The sequence below is a fragment of the Castor canadensis genome, chromosome 5 (assembly GCF_047511655.1).
Source record: "Castor canadensis chromosome 5, mCasCan1.hap1v2, whole genome shotgun sequence".
Taxonomy (NCBI): Eukaryota; Metazoa; Chordata; class Mammalia; order Rodentia; family Castoridae; genus Castor; species Castor canadensis.
Genome location: NC_133390.1, coordinates 49,309,338 through 49,335,147, shown reverse-complemented (window position 1 = coordinate 49,335,147; position 25,810 = coordinate 49,309,338). Strand labels below are relative to the sequence as shown.

Here is a 25,810-nt window from a genome sequence, read left to right as displayed (position 1 = left end):
GAACAGATGATCTAAAAGGCTCCTTACAACTCTTAGTCTATGACTTTTAGGAGAACTGAAAATTTCAAGACTCTATACTAGGGTATTTTCTGTTAAAACTCAAGAACGCTGATGCTATGGAAACTTCTTTTAGCTTTAAATGATCTATATTCTTAGAAGACTAGAATTCCAAGAATTTCTTCCCTGTCCTGTTTTTTGAGGTGTCCAGTCTCAGTTCAGATTTCTGACATTAAGAGTTAAACCTGCAGAATTAATCTGAGCATAGCAGCCCCCTAAAAAGTGGACTTTCCCCTGAACTCTCAAGTCTGGTAGACCAGCAATCTTTTTTTTTTTTGTGGTACTAGAGCTTGACCTCAGGGCCTACACCTTGAGCCACTCCACAGCCCCTTTTTTTTGGTGAAGGGTTTTTTCCAGATAGAGTCTTGTGGAACTATTTGCCTGGGTTGGCTTTGAACTGAGATCCTCCTGATCTCTGCCTCCTGAGTAGCTAGTGTTACAGGTGTGAGTCACTGGCGCCCAGCCCAAGACTCACAATCTTAAAGTGGCCTTGTAGAAAGTAGAACAGATATTATAGAAAATACTTCCCAACATCCATTTTGATTTAGACTCATTTGTGTAGCACTTTTATTGAATGTCTGTAATGTGCTGGGAATACACATTTCATTTCATTTTCATCATAAACTTCCCTTCTCACTTCCTTCCAATGTTTCACTAAAGATCCAGAAGGAGCCTTTACCTGCCACCCCAGCCCAGCCCTTTCCCTCTTCCACGACATCCTTATTTCCACATACTGCCAAGAATGGTCAAGGTTCTTTTAAAAATATGTTACAAGTAGGCATATTTTAGCATGGCCTCAGTCAAGGCTAAACTATCCAGCTAGAGTTTGACCTTGAGCAACCAGAACATAACACTTCTGAAGGCCATTAGTGTTTGAATTATCAAAGAGAAGTTAAAGTCACTTCTTTAAGGACTTGCCAAACCTCAGCTCATTTGGCATCTTCTGTCTTCCTATTTGGCCATTTGTGAGAAAAGAAAGAAAACACACACACACACACACACACACACACACACACACACGGAGTTTTCTAAAAGCTTGCTAGTAAGTAACTGGATTGGGTCCCCATCTTCTTTCCTCTAATTCCAATCATAACTCCCTCAGAAGTAGACCCTTCTTGGCAGGGAGAGAATTGCACTGCTGTTCTCACAACTGTGGTAGAAGGTGAAGGCGAATCATACTTTCTGTAAGGTTGAGCCATAAAAAAGTTTATATAGGAGCAGCAGTCTTCTTTATGTGAAGTATATATTAAAATGGAAGGTGAGCTTTGGCCTTAATTATGGTTCCGAATTAGAGCCACAAATGCCACATGCTTCATCTGCTTATTATTTTCTTCTTTATTAATGCTCTACAGTGTAAGGTCTTAAAAAATGGTATGAGGAGGAAAAAGAAGGTGGTATATTTCTTTACTTCATTTTACTCAAAAGGAGGAATCAGTGGGAACAGCAGCTCCAGGCTCCTTCTAGAATTAGAAATCCAGCTATGACAATGAGCCATAATGAAAACAGAGGTTGGGTAACAAGGATGTTTGTGTTTCACAAGACTGAAATAGGAGTCAAAAGAATTTATGTTTATCCCTAATAGGGAAACTTATTAATAGTGTCTTTAAGACAGTCATCAAACCTAACTGAATCTTACAGCTTCTGTTTCTCTGGAGTGGGGATTACAATAGTTGTTACCCCAAAGTATAATATATAAAAATGATGTAAGCTACATGGGGCCATAGCACTGTAACTAATTGTAAACATTACCTTTTTTCTCTTCCTGCTCTTGGTGGCATCTTCTTTTTTTTCTTTTGGTTGTATTAAGAAACATTCTTTTGGCTGTAATGAAACACAAATGAGAAAACTTTCATCTTTGTATGATGAAGTGTCAATGAATGGTATGAATCCCAAAGAACTTTCTGCCACGAACATATTCCTTAGAGTACCATGGTATTATTCTTCAGACAGAGTCTGGAAGACCCAATGGAGCTATTATGTAGCAGCTGATCTGAGAGAAGTCAGAAAGTATAGATGAATTAAGACTGGTGTATCTTTGAACAAAGATCAAAACATGTTAGTGGGTGTATATGTGTGCTTGAAGTGTGCAGAGTATTAAAGATGGACATCAATGGCCAGTTTGTAAAATACAGGCAGAAACAGATGTGATTAAAATTATGATATGGTAAGACAGTCTGAGTGACTGGGTCTTCCCAGTCTGTGTATGAACTTGTATTTCCAAATCACTGTTTATTATTTTGTATTATCCATTCCATTTTCTTTTCAATAAACACAAAAGTCCAAAATAGGATCTATTTGCTTATGCTTTTTATAAAACCAGGTGCACTAAATACCTTTTTTCAATGATGACTACAAAATGAATGTCTGTTAGTAGTCTGAAACAGTCTCAGCACGGTAGCATTGAGAGCAATTCATTTTGCCTGTTGCCTTGGCCCTGGAGTACCCTACACAGTTTAGTGCCATTTTTATCCTGAGTTTTGTTTTTAAAGGTGGAAAAACAGGAAATTGGATTACAATCTTGATTTATAAAATAGAATGCCTCAGATTCCATATTTATTAATCATAAGCCGGAATGTAAAATGTTTCCTGTGTTAGACCATTTATGCAACATTTTCAAACAGGTTGCCAAGTAAGACATAAAATTTAAGTAAAAACTTATTCTGAGTTTTCCCTTACTCCCAACTAGAGAGTACTCTGTTTAAGATGGTAAGCTACTAAAGTAATCTTGCCTCCACTGGCTGTTTAAAATGATCACAGTTGACTCTTTGTATGAAAACTTGAAGACAGCCTGAAGATTAGGAATGCCTATGACCTCGAGTCAGAGAGAGATATAATGTATACATATTTTCTTCAAGGCACATGGCCAAGGTCCAGCAGTTTGTAGACATTATTTCAGTCAGTACAGACATAGATTCAAAAGGGTTAGGATTAAAATAACATAGAAATCTCTATAAATTTTAGCTTCTTCTCAATTTAAACTAAAAAACTGTAAAAAGCAAATTGCATCATAGCTAAAGAAAAGATGTCTTGGCCTTGCTTATTTAGAAAGTTAAGCTGTCTTGAAGTAGGTACATGTCAATTTGATGTTCGTACATGCCAATAAGAAACTGGGCCAACACCACTAATAAGTCACAGAAGCTGCCAGATGGTCATGAGCATTCAGTTACAGACCAGGCCAATATTCATCTCATGCTCTTTAAGCCAAGGCCTGGATTTGATTAGTAGGTCTCATAAACCACATATAGTATGTCTTCACCAGCATCAAGGTTTTCAGAAGACTTAGAAAACTATAACATTTTCTTATTTAGTGTATTGGGGGATTCTCCAGAAGTATGTTCAATGCGCTGATTGTACTTATGTTAGGCTTACAAAGCCAATTAAATTAAATCTAAAAATGATCTCAGGTATACAGATGTGGACTATTCAATTCTGGAAGAAAAAATGAAAACATAATTCTGAATAGTGATTGGAAAAAAGAAACATGCTTTAAGAAATGCTTTAGTCAAGATACTATATCAGGTTTAAACATTAGGTTCAAATACTTAGATCATCCTACAGGAAATACAATACAATGTTGGTTTTCTGGGACAAGTTACCTTAGCTGGTGGGCGTACAGTGGCTAATCAAGAATCCACATTTATCGGGTCAATTTTCATGGAGGTGAGATGGATTTTTGGAGAAATACAAATCCATAGCATTGAAAAATCTCCAAATTTAGCCAGCTACCTTATAAATGCTGATGTTTACCTTTATAGAGAGTAGGGAAGAAGATATGGCAGACTCAGGCCAGGCTACTAACCTTTTCTAGAAACCAATTCTAATAGGATGGCACTTTAAAAGTTGATAAGTCAACAACCCATTAAAAATTCCGTTTAATTCATGTAACCCATTTCTTCATAGGGGTGTTGATTCTTTGGGGGCTGAGTTTTTTGAGTTCCCTGTAGATTCTGGATATTAGACCCTTGTTGGATGAGTAGATGGCAAAGATTTTCTCCCATACTGTGGGCTATCTCTTGAGTCTGGTGTTTGCTTCTTTTTGTTGTGCCATTTGTTGATTGTTTCTCTTAGATGCTGAGCCTTTGGAGTTTTGTTTAGGAAGTCATTCCCTATACCTATCTGTTCTAGTGTATTTCCTACTACTTCTTGGATTTGTTTCAAAGTTTCAGGCTTTATATTACGGTCTTTGATCTTTGAATTGATTTTGGTACAGGGTGAAAGACAGGGATCTAGTTTCAGTCTTCTGCATGTGGGTATCCAGTTTTCCCAGCAGCATATGTTGAGTCTTTTTTTCCATCATGTGTTTTGGGCTCCCTTGTCAAAGATAAGCTGGCTATAGATGTGTGGGCTTCTATTCTGATCCACTGGTTTCCTGACTGTTTTTGTTGTTATGGCTCTGTAGTATAGTTTGAGGTCGAGTATTGTGATGCCTCCAGTATTGGACTTTTTGCTCAGAAATGCTTTGGCTGTTTGAGGTCTTTTGTGTTTCCAGATGTACTTCACGATTTCTTTTTCTAATCTGTGCAGAATGTCATTGGAACTCTCATAGGAGTTGCCTTGAACATGTAGATTGCTTTTGGTAGCATGGCCATTTTCACAATATTGATTCTACAAATCCATGAGCATGGAAGTTCTTTTCATCTTCAGAAGTCTTCTTCAATTTCTCTATTCAGTGGTTTATAGTTTTCATTAAAAAGGTCTTTGGTTTCTTTTGTTAAATTTATTCTGAGGTAGTTTATTGTTTTTGAGGCTATCATAAATGGGATTGTTTCCCTGATTTCTTTCTCAGTCTGTGTGTTGATGGTATATAGAAAAGTTACTGATTTCTGTATGTTAATTTTGTATCCTGCTAATTTGTTGAAAGAGTTTATGATTTCTAACATTTTTTAGGTACAGCTTTTGGGGTCTCTTAGGTAAAGGATCATGTCATCTGCAAATAGTGATAGTTTACTTTTTTCTTCCCTATTTGAATACCTTTATTTCTTGCTCTTGTCTTACTGCTCTGGCTAGGAATTCCAAAACCATATTCATCAGGAGTGGAGAAAGCAGACAGCTTGGTCTCGTTCCTGTCTTTAAGGGGAAAAATTTCAGTTGTTTTCCATTTAGTATGATGTTGGCTCTAGTTTTGTCATAGATACCCGTTATTATGTTGAGGAACATTCCTTCTATTCCTAGTTTCTTCAGAGCTTTTCATCATGAAAGGGTGTTGGATTTTGTCAAAGGCTTTTTCTTTATCTGTTGAGGAGATCATGTGGTTTTTGTTCTTGCATCTGTTTATGTATTACATTTATGGATTTATGTATGTTGAACCACCTTTACATCCCTGGAATGAAACTGACTTGGTCAATGGTGTATGATCTTTTTGATGTATTGTTGAATTCTGTTTGCCAATATTTTGTTGAGAATCTTTGAATCTATATTCATTAAAGATATTGGTCTATAATTCTCTTTTCTGATTATGTCTTTATTGGGTTTCAGAATGAGTATAATGCTGGCTTCATAGAATGAGTTTGGTAGTGTTCCTTCCTTTTCTACTTCCTGGAAAAGTTTGAGGAGTATTGGTGTTCTTCTTTAAAAGTTTGGTAAAATTTGGCAGTTAATCCATCAGGTCCTGGGCTCTTCATTATAGGGAGGCTATTACTATTTCTATTTCATTGCATATAATAGGACTATTTATGTGGTTAATATTTTCTTAGTTTAATTTTGATTGATTGCATGCATCTAGGAATTTATCCATGTTCTCTAGATTTTCCAGTTTACTTGAATGTTAAGTTTTCAAAGCACTCTCTAATGTTTTTCTGGATTTCGCTGTTATTTTTGGTTATGTTCCCTTTTTCATCTCTGATTTTATTAATTTGGGTCTTCTCCCTCTTCCATTTTGTCATGTTGGCTAAGGGTTTGCTGATCTTGTTAATCTTTTCAAAGAAAAGATTCTTTGTATAATTTGTTTGGTATTGATGTCATTAATCTTGGTCCTGAACTTTGTTATTTCTTTTCTTCTGCTGGTTTGTTCTTGTTATTCCAGGAGCTTCAGGTATATCATTAGATTGTTTATTTGGGAGGCCTCTATTTTTTTTTAAATGTAGGCACTTATAGCTATAAACTTTCCCCTTAGCACAGTCTTTACTGTGTCCCATAGATTCTGGTATGTTATATTTTCATTTTCATTCGAGTCTAGGAACTTAAAAAATTCTTCCCTTATGGCTTTGGTCACCCATTGGTATTTTAGCAGTGTGTTGTTCAGTTTCCTTGTGTTTGAGTATTTTCTGGGAATTCTTTTGTTGTTGAGGTCTAGTTTTATTCACTTGTGATCTGATATGATGCAGGGGGTTATTTTGACTTTCTTTTTTTTTTCTTTTATTATTCATATGTGCATACAAGGATTGGTTCATTTCTCCCCCCTGCCCCCAACCCCTCCCTTACCACCCACTACGCCCCCTCTCTCTCCCCCCACGCCCTCAATATCCAGCAGAAACTATTTTGCCCTTATTTCTAATTTTGTTGTAGAGAGAGTATAAGCAATAATAGGAAGGAACAAGGGTTTTTGCTGGTTGAGATAAGGATGGCTATACAGGGCATTGACTCACATTGATTTCCTGTGAGTGGGTGTTGCCTTCTAGGTTAATTCTTTTTGATCTAACCTTTTCTCTAGTTCCTGGTCCCCTTTTCCTATTGGCCTCAGTTGCTTTTAAGGTATCTGTTTTAGTTTCTCTGCGTTAAGGGCAACAAATGCTAGCTAATTTTTTAGGTGTCTTACCTATCCTCACCCCTCCCTTGTGTGCTCTCGCTTTTATTATGTGCTCATAGTCCAATCCCATTGTTGTGTTTGCCCTTGATCTAATGTCCACATATGAGGGAGAATATACGATTTGTGGTCTTTTGGGCCAGGCTAACCTCACTCAGAATGATGTTCTCCAATTCCATCCATTTACCAGCGAATGATAACATTTCGTTCTTCTTCATGGCTGCATAAAATTCCATTGTGTATAGATACCACATTTTCTTAATCCATTCGTCAGTGGTGGGACATCTTGGCTGTTTCCATAACTTGGCTATTGTGAATTGTGCTGCAATAAACATGGGTGTGCAGGTGCCTCTGGAGTAACCTGTGTCACAGTCTTTTGGGTATATCCCCAAGAGTGGTATTGCTGGATCAAATGGTAGATCGATGTCTAGCTTTTTAAGTAGCCTCCAAATTTTTTTCCAGAGTGGTTGTACTAGTCTACATTCCCACCAACAGTGTAAGGTGGTTCCTTTTTCCCTGCATCCTCCCCAACACCTGTTGTTGGTGGTGTTGCTGATGATGGCTATTCTAACAGGGGTGAGGTGGAATCTTAGCGTGGTTTTAATTTGCATTTCCTTTATTCCTAGAGATGGTGAGCATTCTTTCATGTGTTTTTTGGCCATTTGAATTTCTTCTTTTGAGAAAGTTCTGTTTAGTTCACTTGCCCATTTCTTTATTGGTTCATTAGTTTTGGGAGAATTTAGTTTTTTAAGTTCGCTATATATTCTGGTTATCAGTCCTTTGTCTGATGTATAGTTGGCAAATATTTTCTCCTACTCTGTGGGTGGTCTCTTCAGTTTAGAGACCATTTCTTTTGATGAACAGAAGCTTTTTAGTTTTATGAGGTCCCATTTATCTATGCTATCTCTTAGTTGCTGTGCTGCTGGGGTTTCGTTGAGAAAGTTCTTACCTATAGCTACTAACTCCAGAGTATTTCCTACTCTTTCCTGTATCAACTTAAGAGTTGTGGTCTGATATTAAGATCCTTGATCCATTTTGAGTTAATCTTGGTATAGGGTGATATACATGGATCTAGTTTCAGTTTTTTGCAGACAAGGTTTCAGATAAGAAAGTTTCAAAGGTATAAACAGGGAGTGTTAGTGTACTAATCGACAGTAAGCTGAACAGACATTAGAGAGACAGAGAGAGGACTGAAAATCAAAGATTAAAAAAAAGAAAAAATAAGTAAATGAAAGAAATATCTCTATATAAAAATGAATTAAAATAAAATGGAAAATAGAAAATTAAAAAAAAAAGCCAAAAAACTTCCAAGTTTATATGCAATGCAGTTTCACTCTTAATAATTTGGGTGTCCGTCTCAGTCTCTAGTCGTGGAGATGGTGCCTCAGATGTTGTTTTGTAGTTGTCTCATCAAAGAGGATGCATAAAGTAGAACAAAACTACACACACAAAAACCCCACCAAGTGTCCCAAGTTCAAATGCAATACAGTTTCAGTAAGTTTTTCAGCTTGCAGGTGTAATTTGGTTGTTCTCTCATCAAAGGTAGGGAGAAAAAGAAAAAAAAGAGTCTGGAGACAGTTCTGACAATGGTATCTGCAGCTGTGGCTTGCCTGCCCGCTGCTCTCAGCCTGCTATAGCTGGCGGCGTTATTTATGCAGATCTCTGGGGTGAACTTAGCACTCACCTGGTCCCACAGTGTTTGTTTGTTCAGAGTTCTCCTGTGCGGGAGCCTCTGCTACAGGCTTTCCCCTTTCCAAGCATTGGGAAATGTGACACTGCCCCCGGGTTGTCAGGCCTGCGTGCTTATTTACAGTTCATGTGGGAGGTGGGTCTTCCCCCCTCTCCTGTGCAGTTTTCCTCCCACTGCCACTTTTACAAGCTTTCCTGCTCCTGATTACTGGGTGGTGCTGCTGCTCCTGCCAGCCGCCATGTTTGTTTACAGTTCACGTGGGAAGTGGGTCTTCCCTCCTCTCCTGTGGAGTTTTCCTCCCTCCGCCACTCTCACCAGCTTCCCCGCTCCTGGTTCCTGGCCGGGTGCCCCGCTCCCGCCAGAGGCTCTCCGGCCTGCCCTGCTTGTTTATTTACATTTCCGGGAAGGATTCCCTTCCCCCAATCTTTGGCGCTCAGTGCGCCCCACCCTCTTTCCAGCATGTCTTAATTGTTCTTATTGCTTATTACTCAGTTTCTCTTTTTTTCCTCAGGTGGAGGTCAGTCTGTCCAGGGGGCTATGCTGCTCTGGCCCAGGCTTGTCTGTGGGAGTACCGCAGTACCACGAAGCTCACCTGGTCCGCGTCTCCCAAGCCGTCTGGGTGCCAGACACTGGCGGCCCTGGGGGCCCTCCACGTTTCTCCATTTAACATGAGATGGAGATTCTCTGCACCAGCTGGAGATGTGGAGGGGTCAAAGTTATGCCTTTTCTCAGTGATTATGCCTGCAAAGTGTGTCTCCAGCGTCTCTCCAAGATTTCACTATAGGAGGCTTGCTTTCTGCTTCCTACCTCTAGCCGCCATCTTGGAATCCCTTGACTTTCTTGAATTTGTTGAGACTTGCTTTATGTCCTAAAATATGATTTTGTGTCCTAAATATTTATTTTGGAGAAAGTTCCATGAGCTGCAGAAAAGAATGTGTATTGCCTAGGTGTTGGGTAAAATACTCTGTAGATGTCAACCATGTCTATTTGGGCTAATGTATGTAATAGCCCTGAAATTTCTTTGTTTATCTTTTGTCTGGATCATCTATCTATTGGTGACAGTGGATGTATTCAGGTCTGCAACTATCACTGTGTCAGTGTCTGTCTGTACTCTCAGGCCATTAGAGTTTCTTTAATGTAGATGGGTGCCCCTGTGTTTGGTGCATATATGTTAAGGATTGACATTTCCTCTTGATGAATTATTCCTTTCATTAATATGAAGTGACCTTCTTTGTCTCTTCTGATTGATTTTAGTTTGAAGTCTACTTTGTCAGATGTAAGTATAGCTACTCCTGTTTGTTTGTGGGGTCCATATGCATGGAAAACTTTTTTCCACCCTTTGAATCTGAGCCAATGTTTCTTTTCTTCAGTTAGATGAGTCTCTGGTAAGCAACATACAGTTGGGTCTTGTTTTTTAAGTCCAATTTGCTATTCTGTGTCTCTTGATTAGGACATTGAGGCTATTTATATTCAGTGTCAGTATTGAGAAATTCCTGTTGTTTTCAGTCATTTTTCTTTCCCTGTTGCTTAGTTTTACCTATTCCTTGTTTATTGGTCTGTTTGCTCAAAAGGGTTTATTCTTTCTTGAGTCTACTTGTCTCACTTTAGTTTCTTCTTCTATATGTAAAAGTTAAGTATCTTCCGTAGTGCTAGCTTGGTGGTCATACATTCCTTTAGTTTTTCCTTGTTGTAGAAGGTTTTAGATTCTCCTTCAATTAGGAAGGATAGTTTTGCTGGGTAGACTAGTCTGGGTTGACAGTTGTTTTCTTTCAGGGCCTGGACTATGTCTTTCCATGATTTTCTTACGTTTACAGTTTGAGTTAAGAAATCTGCTATTATTCTCACGGGTTTGCCTTTATTGTGACCTGTCTTTTCTCTTTTGCAGCTTTTAGAATTCTTTCTTTGTTCTGTGTGCTGAGTCTTTTAATTATGATGTGTCTGGAGGTGTTCCTCTTTTGGTCCTGATGGTTTGGTGTTCTATAAGCTTCCAGTACCTGGGTGACTCTCTTGAGGTTAGGGAAGTTTTCTGCTATTATTCGACTGAATAGGGTATCAATGCCTTTAGTTTGTATCTCCTCTCCTTCTTCTATACCCGTGATTCATAGGTTTGGTCTTTTCATGGTGTCCCAGTTATCTTGCATGCTCCTTTCATATTTTCTTAGCATTTTTTCATGATCTTTCACTACTTGGACTAATTCCTCTACTCTGTCTTCAGTTCCAGAAAATTTGTTTTCAGCTTGTTCTACTCTGTTTGCTAAGCTTTGGATTGTGATCTTTATTTGTCTATTTTGGATTGATTGTTTTTTCAGGGTTTCCATATCTTTACTAATTTCCTTTTTCATATCCAGGATAGTCTGCTTATTTTCATTCATCTGTTTGTTTGTATTTTCTTTGAGCTCATTTAATTGTTTGCTCATGTTCTCTTTGAGGTCAAATACTATCTTTTGTGTTTCTGCTTTGAAGAAGTTAATAATTTTTACTATTGTTTTTTGGAATTCATTATTTGATAGCTCTTCTGGTACATAGGTGTTTGGAACCTTAATGGTGGAATTGGCTTTTGATGGAGAGTGGTTGTTTTGCTGTTTCATTCTGTGTTGAGATTTATGCATCTGGAGTTGTTTTTGGTTATGGGTTTAATCTCTTGTGCCCGTGGATGGTGGTTTTTTTTTTTTTAACTCATGGAGCTCCAGCAGTGTTCCTCAGAGAGGAGTATGCTGGATAACTTATCCATTGCAGGGTTCTTCTTGTGGTGCCAATTGCCTCTTTTCTTTCCTCAGTGAGGGGGCAGGAGATCCTGCTCTTTGATGGGGGCACAGGGGCTCTCTTGCAGTTGCAGTGGGGAGCACTGAGTCTCTGTGCATTGTGTGCAGGTCACCTAGCATCAGCAGGGGATTCTAGCTCTTGGGCAGGTGAGATGTGACTCTCTGTAGGGAGGTACTGTGTGAAGTGTTGGCTTCTGTGTGCTTTGGGGGAACAGGGCTTCTGAAGGTGCCACATGTTTTAGCTTTCCTCCCCTCAGTGGGGAATCTGGTGTTCTTGCTCTTTGACGGTGCAGCAACGGCTCTCTTGCTGTCAGGGCAGTGAGGAGTGCTAGGCCTCCATGCTCTGTGGGGAGAGAAGCCTCTTGGCACCAGCAGATTAGCAAGGCCTGGAGCCTGGGGTTCACTTGGGTGTGTGGTGGCAGGCTCCTGGCACTATGTAGTAAGTTGAGGGAACCCGTGGGGCAGCAAAGCTGGCAGGCTTGAGTTGTCTGGTGTCCATCAGGCAATGATGGTCTTGGAGTCTACTTGGATTTCCAGGAGCCATGGCAGCTGCTGCTGGCTTAGAAGAACAGAGCCTGAAGGCAGTGGGCATTCCAGGGCCTGATTTCCCACATGGGCGTCAGGGAGTACAGTTCTGGGGACTGCTGCCCTTTCAGGAGAACTGAGCCAGCAGGTGGTAGGAGTTTTGGGGCCTGATTTCCCACATGGGCTTTTGGAAGCTTAGGCCTGTGGTGCTGCTACCAGCTTAGGAGAGCAGAGCCTGCAGGCAGCAGGTATTCCACTGCCTGATTTCCCACATAGGCCTCTAGGAGTGCAGTTTTGTGAGACTGCTGCCCACTTGGGAGAGCTGAGCCAGCAGGCAGTGGGAGTATTGGGGCCTGATTTCTCACACAGGCTTCAGCAGATTAAAAAAAAAAAAAAAGAACCAATTATTTGCTACCTGCAAGAAATGAACTTCACTGGTAAAAACACAGGCTTAACATGACAGGATGTAAAAAAATACTCCAAGAGAATGTAACTCAAAACTAATCAGGAGTAGGTATACTCATATATGATAAGGCAGGCTTCAAACGAAAATGAGTCAGAAGAGACAAAGTCATTCATATTGATAAATGGAACAATCCCTCAAGAGGATATAGCTGTGTAAATACATGCACTAAATGTTGTCATACCCAATTTCATAAACCAAACACTACTGGACATATAGGTCCAGAAAGACCCCAACACAATAACAGTGAGTGACTTCAATACTCCACTCTCATTTGCATAACTCCTCTCCCACCCCAAATAAAAAATGAAATATCAGAGTTAAAAAACACTACAGATCAAGTGTACATAGTGGAAATCTTCAGAATATTCTCAACAGTTGCAGAATACATTCTTCTCAGCAGCTCATGGAACTTCTTCAAAAATAGATCATAATTTAGGACATAAAACAAATTTTTCACAAATACAAGACAATTTAAACAGTTTCTTATCCTTTAACATACTACAATGGAGTAAAGTGAAAAATCAACAACAAAGAGGAAACTACAAAAAATACAGATGAAGATTGGACAAAACACTTTTGAAGGATGAATAGGTCATTGAAGAAATCAGGGTGGGAGTAATTAAAAATTCCTAGAATCAACTGAAAATGAAAACACAACATATGAACATAACATACCAGAACCTCTGGGATACAGTGAAAGCAATTCTAAGAGGGAAATTTAAATTTTTTTTACATTAAAACACCAGAGCTATCTCAAATCTAATGATGGAACTCAGCATCTTAGATATACAAGAACAAGCAAACCCCAAATTAGTAAAAAGACATTAACTAGTATCAGAACTGAAATTAATGAAATGAAAATTTCAAAAATACAAAGGTTCAATGAAACAAAGGGTTGTTTCTGTGAAAGAATACATGAGATTGACAAACTGTTACCCAAACAAGTTGAAAGAGAGAGAAGATGCAAATTAATAACATTAGAGACAAAAAAGGTAATATTACAACAGATACTAGTGAAATCCAGATGGTCATTAAGGAATATTCTTTTAAAATGTATATTCCAATAGACTGGAGAGTCTACAAGAAATGGATAAAACTCATTCAAGGAAGCCAGTATTACACTGATACCAAAATTGGATAAGAACAAAACAACAGAAAGAAAACTATGGGCCAATTCTCTTGAAGAACATAGATGCAAAAATCTTTTAATAAATACTTGTAAACTGAATCAACAACACAATAAAAAAAAGTCATACATCTTGATCAAACTTGTTTCATTTTGTAAATACGAGGTAGTATAAGCAAATCGATAAATGTAATACAGCACATAAACTGAATTAAGGACAAAATTCGCATAATCCCTTTGACAGATTAAAAAAAAAGTCTTGGAAAATTCAACTTCCTTCATGCTAAAAATCATGAAGAAACTAGAAATAGAAGGATCATACCTCAACAAAATAAAGGCTATATGTAACAGATGTGTAGCCAAAACTATACTGTATGAGGAGAAACTGAAAGCATTTCCTCTAAAATTATGAATAAGACAAAGTTGTCACTATCACTACTCTGATTCAATATGGTGCTTGAATGCTTACCCAGAGCAATATGTCAAGAGAAAGAAATAAAAGTGATATAATCAGGGAAGGAACAATTCATATTCTCCCTATATGCAGATGAAATGAGCCTATACTTAAAAGGTCTCAAAGATACCACCAGAAAATTCTTAGATTGAATATTTGCAGCAAAGTAGCAAAACACAAAATCAGAATACAAAAATGAATAAATTTACTGTATGTTAACAAGAAACTCACTGAGAAAAAAAAACTAGGAAAAAAACCTCATTTGTAATAGCTTGCCCCCAATCCAAACACATAGGAATAAATAAACTAACCTATGTTAAATACCCCTATAGTTAAAATTACAAGATAACGAAGAAGATACCAGAAGATGGAAAGATGTTCCATATTAGTGGATCAGCAGAACATTGTGAAAATGCTCATATTAGCTATGTGATTCAATGCAGTTCCCATTAAAATTCCAAGGACATTCTTCACAGAATGAGGAAAAAAATTCTAAAATTCATATGGAAGCAGAGAAGACCTAGAATAAGGTAATCATTATTGAATAAAAACAGCAATGCTGGAGATATCATAATACCCAAGTTATACTATAGAACCATAGTTAGAACTAGCACTATAACAGGCATGGCATACCAATGGAATAGAATAGACAACCCAGAAATAAACCCCTGCAGTTACAGTTATTTGATCTTTAACGAAGGTGCCCAAAAACATATATTACAAAAAGGACAGTCTCTTTAACAAGTGGTGGAGGGAAAACCAAATATTTATGTGTAAAATCTGAAACTTGAGAGATTCCAAGATGGCGGCTAGAGGGAGGAAGCAGAAAGTGAGCCTCTTATAGTGAAATCTTAGAGAGACGCTGGAGACACACTCTGCAGGGAAAATCACTGAGAAGAGTCAAAACGTGGACCGCTCCACACCTCCAGCTGGCGCAGAGAATCTCCACTTCACGTTAAACGGAGAAACAAGGAGGGCCCCTGGGGCGCCCGTTGCCCGCACCCAGACGGCTTGGGAAGACGCAGACAAGGTGAGCTTCGCGGTACTGTGGTATTCCCACAGACAACCCTGGGCCAGAGCAGCATAGCCCCCAGGAAAGACTGACCTTCACCTGGGGAAAAAAGAGAAACTGACTAATAAGCAATAAGAACAATAAAGACAATCAGGAAAGAGGGTGGGGTGCACTGAGTGCCGAAGATTGGGGAAGGGAATCCTTCCCGGAAATGTAAATAAACAAGCCTGGCAGGCAAGAGGCTCCTGCGTGAGCGGGGGCGCACGCCCAGCAACCAGGAGCGGGAAAGCTTGTGTGAGTGGTGGAGGGAGGAAAACTCCACAGGAGAGGAAGGAAGACCCACTTCCCATGTGAGCTGTAAACAAACATGGCGGCTGGCAGGAGCAGCAGCACCACCCAGTAATCAGGAGCAGGAAAGCTTGTAAAAGTGGCAGTGGGAGGAAAACTGCACAGAAGAGGGGGGAAGACCCACTTCCCACATGAACTGTAAATAAACACACAGGCCTGAGAATGCAGGTGCAGTGTCACTTTTCCTGGTGCTTGGAAAAGGGAAAGCTTGTAGCAGAGGCTAACAGGAAAACTCTGAGTAAACAACACCTGCAGGGCCAGGTGAGTGCTAAGCTCACCCCAGAGATCTGCATAAATAATGCCTCCAGCAACAGTAGGCTGACAGCAGTGGGCAGAAAAGCCACAGCTGGAGATACCATTCTCAGAACTGTCTCCAGACTCTTTTTTTTTGTTTTTCTTTTTTTCTCTTTTTCTCCCTACCTTTGATGAGAGAACAACCGAATTACACCTGCATGCTGAAAAACTTACTGAAACTGTATTGCATTTGAACTTGGGAAACTTGGTGGGGATTTTGTGTGTGTGTGTGCAGTTTTGTTCTACTTTATGCATCCCCTTTGATGAGACAACTACAGAACAACATCTGAGGCACCATCTCCAGGATTGGAGACTGAGACGGACACCCAAATTATTAAGACTGAAACTTTGTTGCATTTGAACTTGGAGGTTTTTTGGTTTTTTTTTAAATTTTCTATTTTTCATTTTATTTTATTTCTATATATAGATATTTCTTTCATTTACTGATTTTTAATTTTTATTCTTATCTTTATTTTTTTTAATCTTTAATCCTCTATCTGTCTCTCTAATGCCTATTCAGCTTACTGTCAATTAGTATACTAACACTCCCTGTTTATACCTTTGAAACTTTCTTGTCTAATTCCTTGTTTTGTATTCTCCTTCTTGTCTGTTTATTTGCTTTTCCCTTTTCTTTAACTTCTTGCTTTCCATCTCCGCTCACCCTTCCACTCTAAATTTTACCATTGTTATTATTACAAGCTAGAAAATACTTAATTGCACACAGTACAGGGACAGTAACAACACCAAGGACAATGACGGGAAGACAGAAAAAACAGGGAAACCAGTTTCCCCACAGCAAAAACTTAGTACAGGAACCAGAGGGGAATGAAGAAAATAGATACTCAGATCCAGACTAGAACAAAATGAAGATAAACTATACCAAAGGACCCAATGAAGTCCACAAGAATAATTTAAAAGGAGACATACTACAGGTACTCAACGAGAATTTTATAGAGATGATACTGGATAGGGTCAACCAAAATGTACAGGAGACACTCAAGAAATTCCAAGACAACAAAAATAGAGAATTTGAAAAGCAAAAGAAGAAATAAAGAAAACCATAGAAGCACTGTATAAACACCAAAGTGAAACAGAGAACACGATGAATAAACAGATAAATGAACTCAGGACAAAAATAGACAACATTAAAGAGGAAACCACCCAGGATATGGAAAACCTCAGAAAAAAGAACGAAACAGAACTGCAAAACAAAACAGAAGGCCAATCCAGCAGAATAGAACAGAAGACAGAATCTCAGAACTTGAAGATGAAATGGTAATTAAAGGAAAAACCAAAGAACTATTAATTAAACAACTCAAGACCTGTGAAAAGAAAATGCAAGAACTCACTGACTCCATCAAAAGACCAAACTTGAGAATCATGGGCATTGAAGAAGGAGAAGAGGTGCAAGCGAAGGGAATGTGTAATCTATTCAACAAAATAATAACGGAAAATTTCCCAAATCTAGAGAAAGATATTCCCATACAGATGCAAGAGGCCTCCAGGACACCAAACAGACCAGATCAAAATAGAACTACTCCACGACATATCATCATTAAAACAACAAGTTCAGAAACTAAGGAAAGAATATTGAAGGCTGTAAGAGAGAAAAAACAAGTAACATACAAAGGTAAACCCATCAAAATCACAGCAGACTTCTCAACAGAAACATTAAAAGCAAGAAGAGCATGGGGTGAGATCTTCCGGGCACTAGATGAAAATAACTTCAACCCCAGGATACTCTACCCAGCAAAGCTATCATTCAAAATAGATGGAGCAATAAAAGTCTTCCATGATAAGCAGAAACTAAAACAATATGTGACCACAAAGCCACCATTACAAAAGATTCTGCAAGGGATCCTGCACACAGAAAGTGACACCCAACTTAACCATGAAAAGGCAGGCAGCACCAAACCACAGGATAAGAAAAAGCAAGACAGTAGAGAGTAACATCAAGTTAGGTACACACAATCAAACCTTCAAATAACTAAGACAACCAAATGACAGGAATCACCACATACCTATCAGTACTAACACTTCATGGTAACGGGCTTAATTCACCCATCAAAAGGCACCGCTTGACAAAATGGATTAAAAGGGAAGATCCAAAAATTTGTTGCTTACATGAGACCCATCTAACCAACAGAAATAAGCATAGGCTTAGGATGAAAGGCTGGAAGATGTACCAAGCCAATGGCCCCCAAAAACAGGCAGGAGTAGCAATACTTATCTCTGACAAAGTAGACTTCAAACCTACATTGATCAAACGAGATAAAGAAGGACATTCCATACTAATAAAAGGGGAAATAGACCAAAAGGAAATAATAATCATCAACCTGTATGCACCCAATGTCAATGCACCCAATTTCATCAAACATACCCCGAAAGACATAAAAGCATATATTAATGCCAACACAGTGGTTGTGGGAGACTTTAACTCCCTATTATCATCAATAGATAGGTCATCCAAACAAAAAATCAATAAAGAAATCCAAGATCTAAAATATACAATAGATCAAATGGACCTAGTTGATGTCTACAGAACATTTCATCCATCTTCTACACAATATACATTCTTGTCAGCAGCCCACGGAACCTTCTCCAAAATAGATCATATCCTAGGGAACAAAGCAAGCCTCAGCAAATATAAGAAAATAGAAATTACACCATGCACTCTATCTGTTCACAATGCATTAAAACTAGAACTCAACAACAAGAGTAAAGACAAAAAACATGCAAACAGCTGGAAACTAAATAACTCATTACTTAAAAAAGAATGGATCATTGATGAAATAAAAGAGGAAATTAAAAAGCTCCTGGAAGTCAATGAAAATGAAAACACAACCTACCGGAACCTATGGGACACAGCTAAGGCAGTCCTGAGAGGAAAGTTTATAGCCATGAGTGCATATATTAAAAAGACTGAAAGATCCCAAATCAATGACCTAATGATACATCTCAAACTGCTAGAAAAACAAGACCAAGCAAATCCCAAAACAAATAGAAGGAGAGAAATAATAAAAATAAGAGCTGAAATCAACAAAATAGATACCAAAAAAAAACCATACAAAGAATTAATGAAACAAAAAGTTGGTTCTTTGAAAAAATAAACAAGATCGATAGACCCCTGGCAAACCTGACTAAAATGAGGAGAGAAAAAACCCAAATTAGTAGAATCAGGAATGCAAAAGGGGAGATAACAACAAACACCATGGAAGTCCAGGAAATCATCAGAGACTACTTTGAGAACCTATATTCAAATAAATTTGAAAATCTTAAAGAAATGGACAGATTTCTACATACATATGATCATCCAAAACTGAACCAAGAGGAAATTAATCACCTGAGTAGATCTGTAACACAAAATGAAATTGAAGCAGCAATCAAGAGTCTCCCCAAAAAGAAAAGTCCAGGACCTGATGGATTCTCTGCTGAATTCTATCAGAACTTTAAAGAAGAACTGATACCAACCCTCCTTAAACTGTTCCACAAAATAGAAAGGGAAGGAAAACTGCCAAACACATTTTATGAAGCCAGTATTACACTTGTCCCAAAACCAGGCAAAGACACCTCCAAAAAGGAGAACTATAGGCCAATCTTCTTAATGAACATTGACGCAAAAATCCTCAACAAAATATTGGCAAACTGAATTCAACAACACATCAAAAAGATTATTCACCACAACCAAATAGGCTTCATCTCAGGGATGCAGGCGTGGTTCAACATACGAAAATCAATAAACGTAATAAACCACATTAACAGAAGCAAAGACAAAAACCACTTGATCATCTCAATAGATGCAGAAAAAGCCTTCGATAAGATCAAACACCATTTCATGATAAAAGCTCTAAGAAAACGAGTAATTGAAGGAAAGTACCTCAACATTATAAAAGCTATATATGACAAACCTACAGCCAGCATTATACTTAATGGAGAAAAACTGAAATCATTCCCTCTAAAATCAGGAACCAGACAAGGATGCCCACTATCTCCACTCTTATTGAACATAGTATTGGAATTCCTAGCCAGAGCAATTAGGCAAGAAGAAGGAATAAAAGGAATTCAAATAGGTAAAGAAACTGTCAAAATATCCCTATTTGCAGATGACATGATCTTATACCTTAAAGACCACAAAACAGACATGAAGACCAGTGGAACAGGATAGAGGACCCAGATATGAAGCCCCACCACTATAACCAACTTAACTTTGACAAAGGTGCTAAAAATATAAGATGGAGAAAAGACAGCCTCTCCAACAAACACTGCTGGGAAAACTGGTTAGCAGTCTGCAAAAAACTGAAACTAGATTCATGTATATCACCCTATACCAATATTAACTCAAAATGGATCAGGGATCTTAATATCAGACCACAAACTCTAAAGTTACCCAGGCAAGAGTAGGAAATACTCTGGAGTTAGTAGGTATAGGTAAGAACTTTCTCAACGAAACCCCAGCAGCACAGCAACTAAGAGATAGCATAGATAAATGGGACCTCATAAAACTAAAAAGCTTCTGTTCATCAAAAGAAATGGTCTCTAAACTGAAGAGAACACCCACAGAGTGGGAGAAAATATTTGCCAGCTACACATTAGACAAAGGACTGATAACCAGAATATATAGGGAACTCAAAAAACTGAATTCTCCTAAAACTAATGAACCAATAAAGAAATGGGCAAGGGAACTAAACAGAACTTTCTCAAAAGAAGAAATTCAAATGGCCAAAAACACATGAAAGAATGCTCACCATCTCTAGGAATAAAGGAAATGCAAATTAAAACCACACTAAGATTCCAACTCACCCCTGTTAGAATAGCCATCATTAGCAACACCACCAACAACAGGTGTTGGGGAGGATGCAGGGAAAAATGAACCCTCTTACACTGTTGGTGGGAATGTAAACTAGTACAACCACTCTGGAAAAAAATTTGGAGGCTACTTAAAAAGCTGGACATCGATCTACCATTTGATCCAGCAATACCACTCTTGGGGATATACCCAAAAGACTGTTACTCCAGAGGCACCTGCACACCCATGTTTACTGCAGCACTATTCACAATAGCCAAGTTATGGAAACAGCCAAGATGTCCCACCACTGACGAATGGATTAAGAAAATGTGGTATCTATACACAATGGAATTTTATGCAGCCATGGAGAACGAAATGTTATCATTCGCTGGTAAATGGATGGAACTGGAGAACATCATTCTGAGTGAGGTTAGCCTGGCCCAAAAGACCAAAAATCATATGTTCTCCCTCATATGTGGACATTAGATCAAGGGCAAACACAACAAGGGGACTGGACTTTGAGCACATGATAAAAGCGAGAGCACACAAGGTAGGTGTGAGGATAGGTAAGAGACCTAAAAAATTACCTAGCATTTGTTGCCCTCAACGCAGAGAAAGTAAAGCAGATACCGTAACAGCAAATGAGGCCAATAGGAGAAGAGGACCAGGAACTAGAGAAAAAGTTAGATCAAAATGAATTAACCTAGAAGGTAGCACACATGCACAGGAAATTAATATGAGTCAACTCCCTGCATAGCTATCTTTATCTCAGCTAGCAAAATCCCTTGTTCCTTCCTATTATTGCTTATACTCTCTCTTCAACAAAATTAGAGATAAGGGCAAAATAGTTTCTGCTGGGTATTGAGGGGGTGGGTGGGAGAGGGAGGGGGTGGAGTGGGTGGTAAGGGACAGGGTGGGGGTAGAGGGGAGAAATGACCCAAGCATTGTATGCATATATGAATAATAAAACAATACAAATTAAAAAATAAATAAAGAACTACTATGCTAAATAGCTTCCCACAGTTGCCCTGATCCTGGTGACAGACAGGGTACAGTTATCGTCTAGTGGAATGAGTTTAGGCCACCTACCGTAAAAATAAGACCACAAATCATTACTACGAGGAAAAGGATAACTTTGGGTTGACAGCAGATACTTCTTTAAAAATCACATAGGTGATTACCAAAAAATCTACAAATGGATGTGAGTAGCATTTTAAGGATCAGTACGAATATTGAAAATGCAATCAAAATTTAGGTTTAGCTGGGTGCTGTGGGTTACCCCTGTAATCCTAGCTACTTGGAAGGATTGTGGTTTGAGACCAGCCCAAGGAATAGTTTGCAAGACCCAGTCTCCAAAATAATCAGAGCAAAATGGACTGGAGGTGTGGGTAGAAGACCTGCAATGCAAACGCAAAGCCCTGAGTTCAAACCTAGTCCCACCAAAAAAAAAAAAAAGCTTATCCAAATTGTCAGTTGGAATAATACAAAGGCAGCATAAGAATGCATATGACAGACCACAATGCTGGGTAGAAACAAGGATCCAAGAACCCGCTGGTAGCAAGGATCTAATCTATGTGTTTATGTGGGGAGTTATGTTCCATATCTTTATGCTACTTTTCTCCTCTTAGGAACTGTACCCCAAAGAATAAGACTGGATTTTCAATGAAAATGTGATAAAGGGACCTAAGATATCATTATCATGAAATACACTTATAGTTTAAAAAACAGAGAAAACAGACTTGCTGGTTTATGACTAAGGAAGCAAGGCCTCTTCAGGGGCAGAGGTGAAAGCTTCCCTCACATGTCACCACCAACTGCTGTTACGGCAAAGGCAATGCTGTGGGAAGGCTGAAGAGGATGATTTCATAATTTGAGAGCTGTGGCTCTCACAGTGACTCTTACCTGTTTGGTTTTCTTTGATGGGGCAGGACTTGGAGCTTTCTCATGCTGTATCATTTCTATGTCACCTCCTCTTTCTCCATCTGATGCTTCTAGAAAATACAAAGTTTGAAAATGAGAAGTGTCTCTTTTCTTATGGCGAGTGCAACCTTGGTGCTAACTGCTGTAGAAGGTTTTATCTCTTTATTTCATAATTCTTCATGTAAGAAGCTGAAATTAAGGAAGTTATCTAAAATGGAGAAGAGATTTAAGTACTAAAATGAGATGGTCTTATTTATAATCTGAAAAACTAAAAAATAACCAGATGTCTAACATTAGGGAATATTTAACTATGGAGCATTCATTGTTATATTTGGATCTGAAATATCCCCAAAGGGCTATGTGCTAAAGGTTTGGACACCAGCCTGTGGCACTATTGGGAAGTAGTACAACTTTTAGTAGGTGGGGCCAAGTGTGAGGAAGTGGATGACTGGGGGCTTGCCCTCAAAGGATATGCCTTGTCCCTATCCCCGTTTTTTCTCTCCTTGCTTCCCAGCTGCCATGAGATGAGTGGCTTTGCTCCACTATCCTCTCCCTACCATGTTTTGTCTCCACTTGGCCCAGAAACAATGCAGCTAAGTGACCATGAACTGGAACCAACTGATCATAGACTGAAACTAGAAGTGACATGGACCTCTGAAACCACAAGCCCAAATTAATCTTTCCTCTTTTAAGTTGATTTTCTCAGGTATGTTTTCAGTGACGGAAAGCTAACACACTCATACAAGGGGACTTTTTGCTAAGCCTTTAAAAAATGGTGATTAGTGGGGGAGGTGGCAGGTACACGGGATAAGAGGGTAAATACAGTGCAAAAAATGTGTACACATGCATGTAAATGCAACAATGATACTTGATGTAACTATTGTATGAAGGGGGGGAGATAAAGGAGAGAAGCGGAAGGCGTGAATTCAAGTCTGATATACTTGATGCTTTGTAAATGCCACAATGTACCCCCACCCAGCCCAATGAAGAAGGAAAAAGAAGTTAAATAATGAACTGGGTGTGCTGGTGCATGACTGTAATCCCAGCACTTGGGAGGCAGAGGCAGAAGGCTCATAAGTTCAAGGCAAGGTTGGACTAAATAGGGAGAACCCAGCTCTAAAACCTAAACCATTCCCTCCCCAATTAATAATGATATTTACTTTACAGAGCTGCCAAAAGGATTAAAAAAGATAATGTATGTCACAGCAAAAAATGGTAATTATTAATTCTCACAATGACAAAGCCATCTTATGATAATAATAAGTGATCAGAACTATCATCATAGAGCATTATTACTGCGTGTTTAATAGTGGGATTCATGTATGTTATCTAAGTCTTATAATATAACTACTGATTTTATAGGTATGAAACCTCTTAGTTTCAGGTAAGAAAACTTGTTTAAAGAGATGAAGCAACTTTCTGCAGGTCACACATCTGAGGACTTGGTTGTTTTTTTTTGAGACAGGATCTTATTATATACCCCAGGCTGGTCTAGAACTTTTATATAGCTGAGACTGGCATGAACTTGCAGCCTCTTGAGTGCTGGAATTATAGGCAGTACCAAACACACCTTGTTCCCAGACTGGTCTTGAACACCTGAGGTCAAATGATGATCCTGCCTCAGTCTCCCAAGGCTATGATTAGAGGGATGAACCACTATGTCTGGCTGGGACTGAAAGTTTACTTGAGTGCAAAGTCTTCTCAGTCAAGTGATACCTGTATTTAGAGATAGCCAGCTCTTGGAAACCTAGGTGTTAGCTCCAGGGGAAATCTTAAGAGATTGTGACAAAGGGTTATAGGTCATGCTAAATTCATTCCAAGTTTGAAATTTTTTATCTTTTCACATGGAAAAGTAAACTGTTACTGTAAGAATCAGGAAAAAAGTAAATGTTTTAATAGTTTACATGTTTACAAAGCTCTACTGAAGAAACATGGCAAGCAGAAAGTTCTTATTTCCCACAATGACATCCTGCCTCTCAGGTTTTAGTGGTCATGTCATTTAAACAAATTTTTGGTCTTTGAAAGGCTTTACTTATTCTCTTTTGAATTTTTCCACAAATTTCAAAGTGAGCCTAAAATGTGAATCTGCACACAAGGGAGATATGAGGATAGGTAAGACACCTAAAACATTAGCTAGCATTTGTTGCCCTCAATGCAGAGAAACTAAAACAGATACCTTAAAAGCAACTGAGGTCAATAGGAGAAGGGGACCAGGAACTAGAGAAAAGGTTAGATCAAGAAGAATTAACCTAGAAGGTAACACACATGCTCAGGAAATCAATGTGCGTCAACTCCCTGTATAGCTATCCTTATCTCAACTAGCAAAAACCCTTGTTCCTTCCTATTATTGCTTATACTCTCTCTAAAACAAAATTAGAGGTAAGGGCAAAATAGTCTCTGCCGGGTATCGAGGGGATCGGGGGAGAGGGAGGGGATGGTGTGGGTCGTAAGGGAGGAGATGGAGGCATGGGGGAGAAATGACCCAAGCATTGTATGCACATATGAATAATAAAAAATAAAAAAAAATCAAATTCCTAGGAATAACATTAACAAAGGATGTAAATGACCTCTACAATGAAAATGAGGAACCATAAAAGAAATAAATCAAAGAAGATTACAGAAGATGGAAAAATCTCCCATGCTTATGGATTGGCAGAATCAACATAGTAAAAATGACTGTACTACCAAAAGCAATGTACATGTTCAATGCAATTCCCATCAAAATCCTAATGACATTCATCATAGAGATTGAAAATTCAACCCTAAAGTTCATTTGGAAACACAAAAGACTGCAAATAGCTAAGGCAATACGAGCAAAAGAGCAATGCTGGAGGTATCACAAAATCAGACTTCAAATTATACTACAGAGCCATAGAAATAAAAGCAGCATGGTACTGGCACAAAAACAGATATGAAGACCAGTGGAACAGAACAGCGGACCCAGATATGAATCCACACAGCTATGGCCACCTAATTTTTGACAAAGGTGCCAGAAACATACTATGGAGAAAAGACAGCCTCTTCAACAAATGTTGCTGGGTAAACTGGATATCTGCTGGCAGAAAACTGAAACTAGATCCGTGTCTGTCACCCTGCACAAGTAGCAACTCAAAGTGTATTAAGGACTTTAATATCAGACCTGAAACTTTGAAGCTTGTATAGGAAAGAGCAGGGAATACACTGGAAGCAAAGCATAGGCAAGGACTTCCTCAGTAGAACACAAGTTGTTCATCAACTAAGAGGTAGGATGGACAAATGGGACTACATGAAATTAAAAATCTTCTGCACAACAAAAGAAATGGTCTCTAAATTGAAGAGACCACCAATAGAATGGGAGAAAATCTTTGCTAGTTATACATCAGATAAGAGACTGATAACCAGAACATGCAGGGAGGTCAAAACACTAAACTCCCCCAAAATCAATGACCTAATAAAGAAATGGACAACTGAACTGAACCAGAACTTTTTCAAAGCAAGAAATCCAAATGGCTAAAAAACACAAGCAAAAATGCTAACCATCCCTGGACATAAAGGAAATTCAAATCAAAACCACACAGATTCCACCTCACTCCTGTTAGAACAGCTACCATCAAGAACACTAACAACAACAAATGTTGGTGAGGATGTG

General features: G+C 38.7%; 1 protein-coding gene across 2 annotated transcripts in view; it reads right to left on the bottom strand.

Annotated features, from left to right (window-relative positions):
• Window positions 1–25,810, bottom strand: part of Col8a1 (collagen type VIII alpha 1 chain) — a 543,304-nt gene that overhangs the window by 14,669 nt on the left and 502,825 nt on the right. For both annotated transcript variants that reach the window (XM_074072969.1, XM_020157594.2), the window contains 2 exons: window positions 22,165–22,253; window positions 1,807–1,878 (listed from right to left, as the gene is read on the bottom strand). In XM_074072969.1, the coding sequence (XP_073929070.1) occupies window positions 1,807–1,878; window positions 22,165–22,253 (161 nt within the window). The remainder of the gene's footprint in view (window positions 1–1,806; window positions 1,879–22,164; window positions 22,254–25,810) is intronic.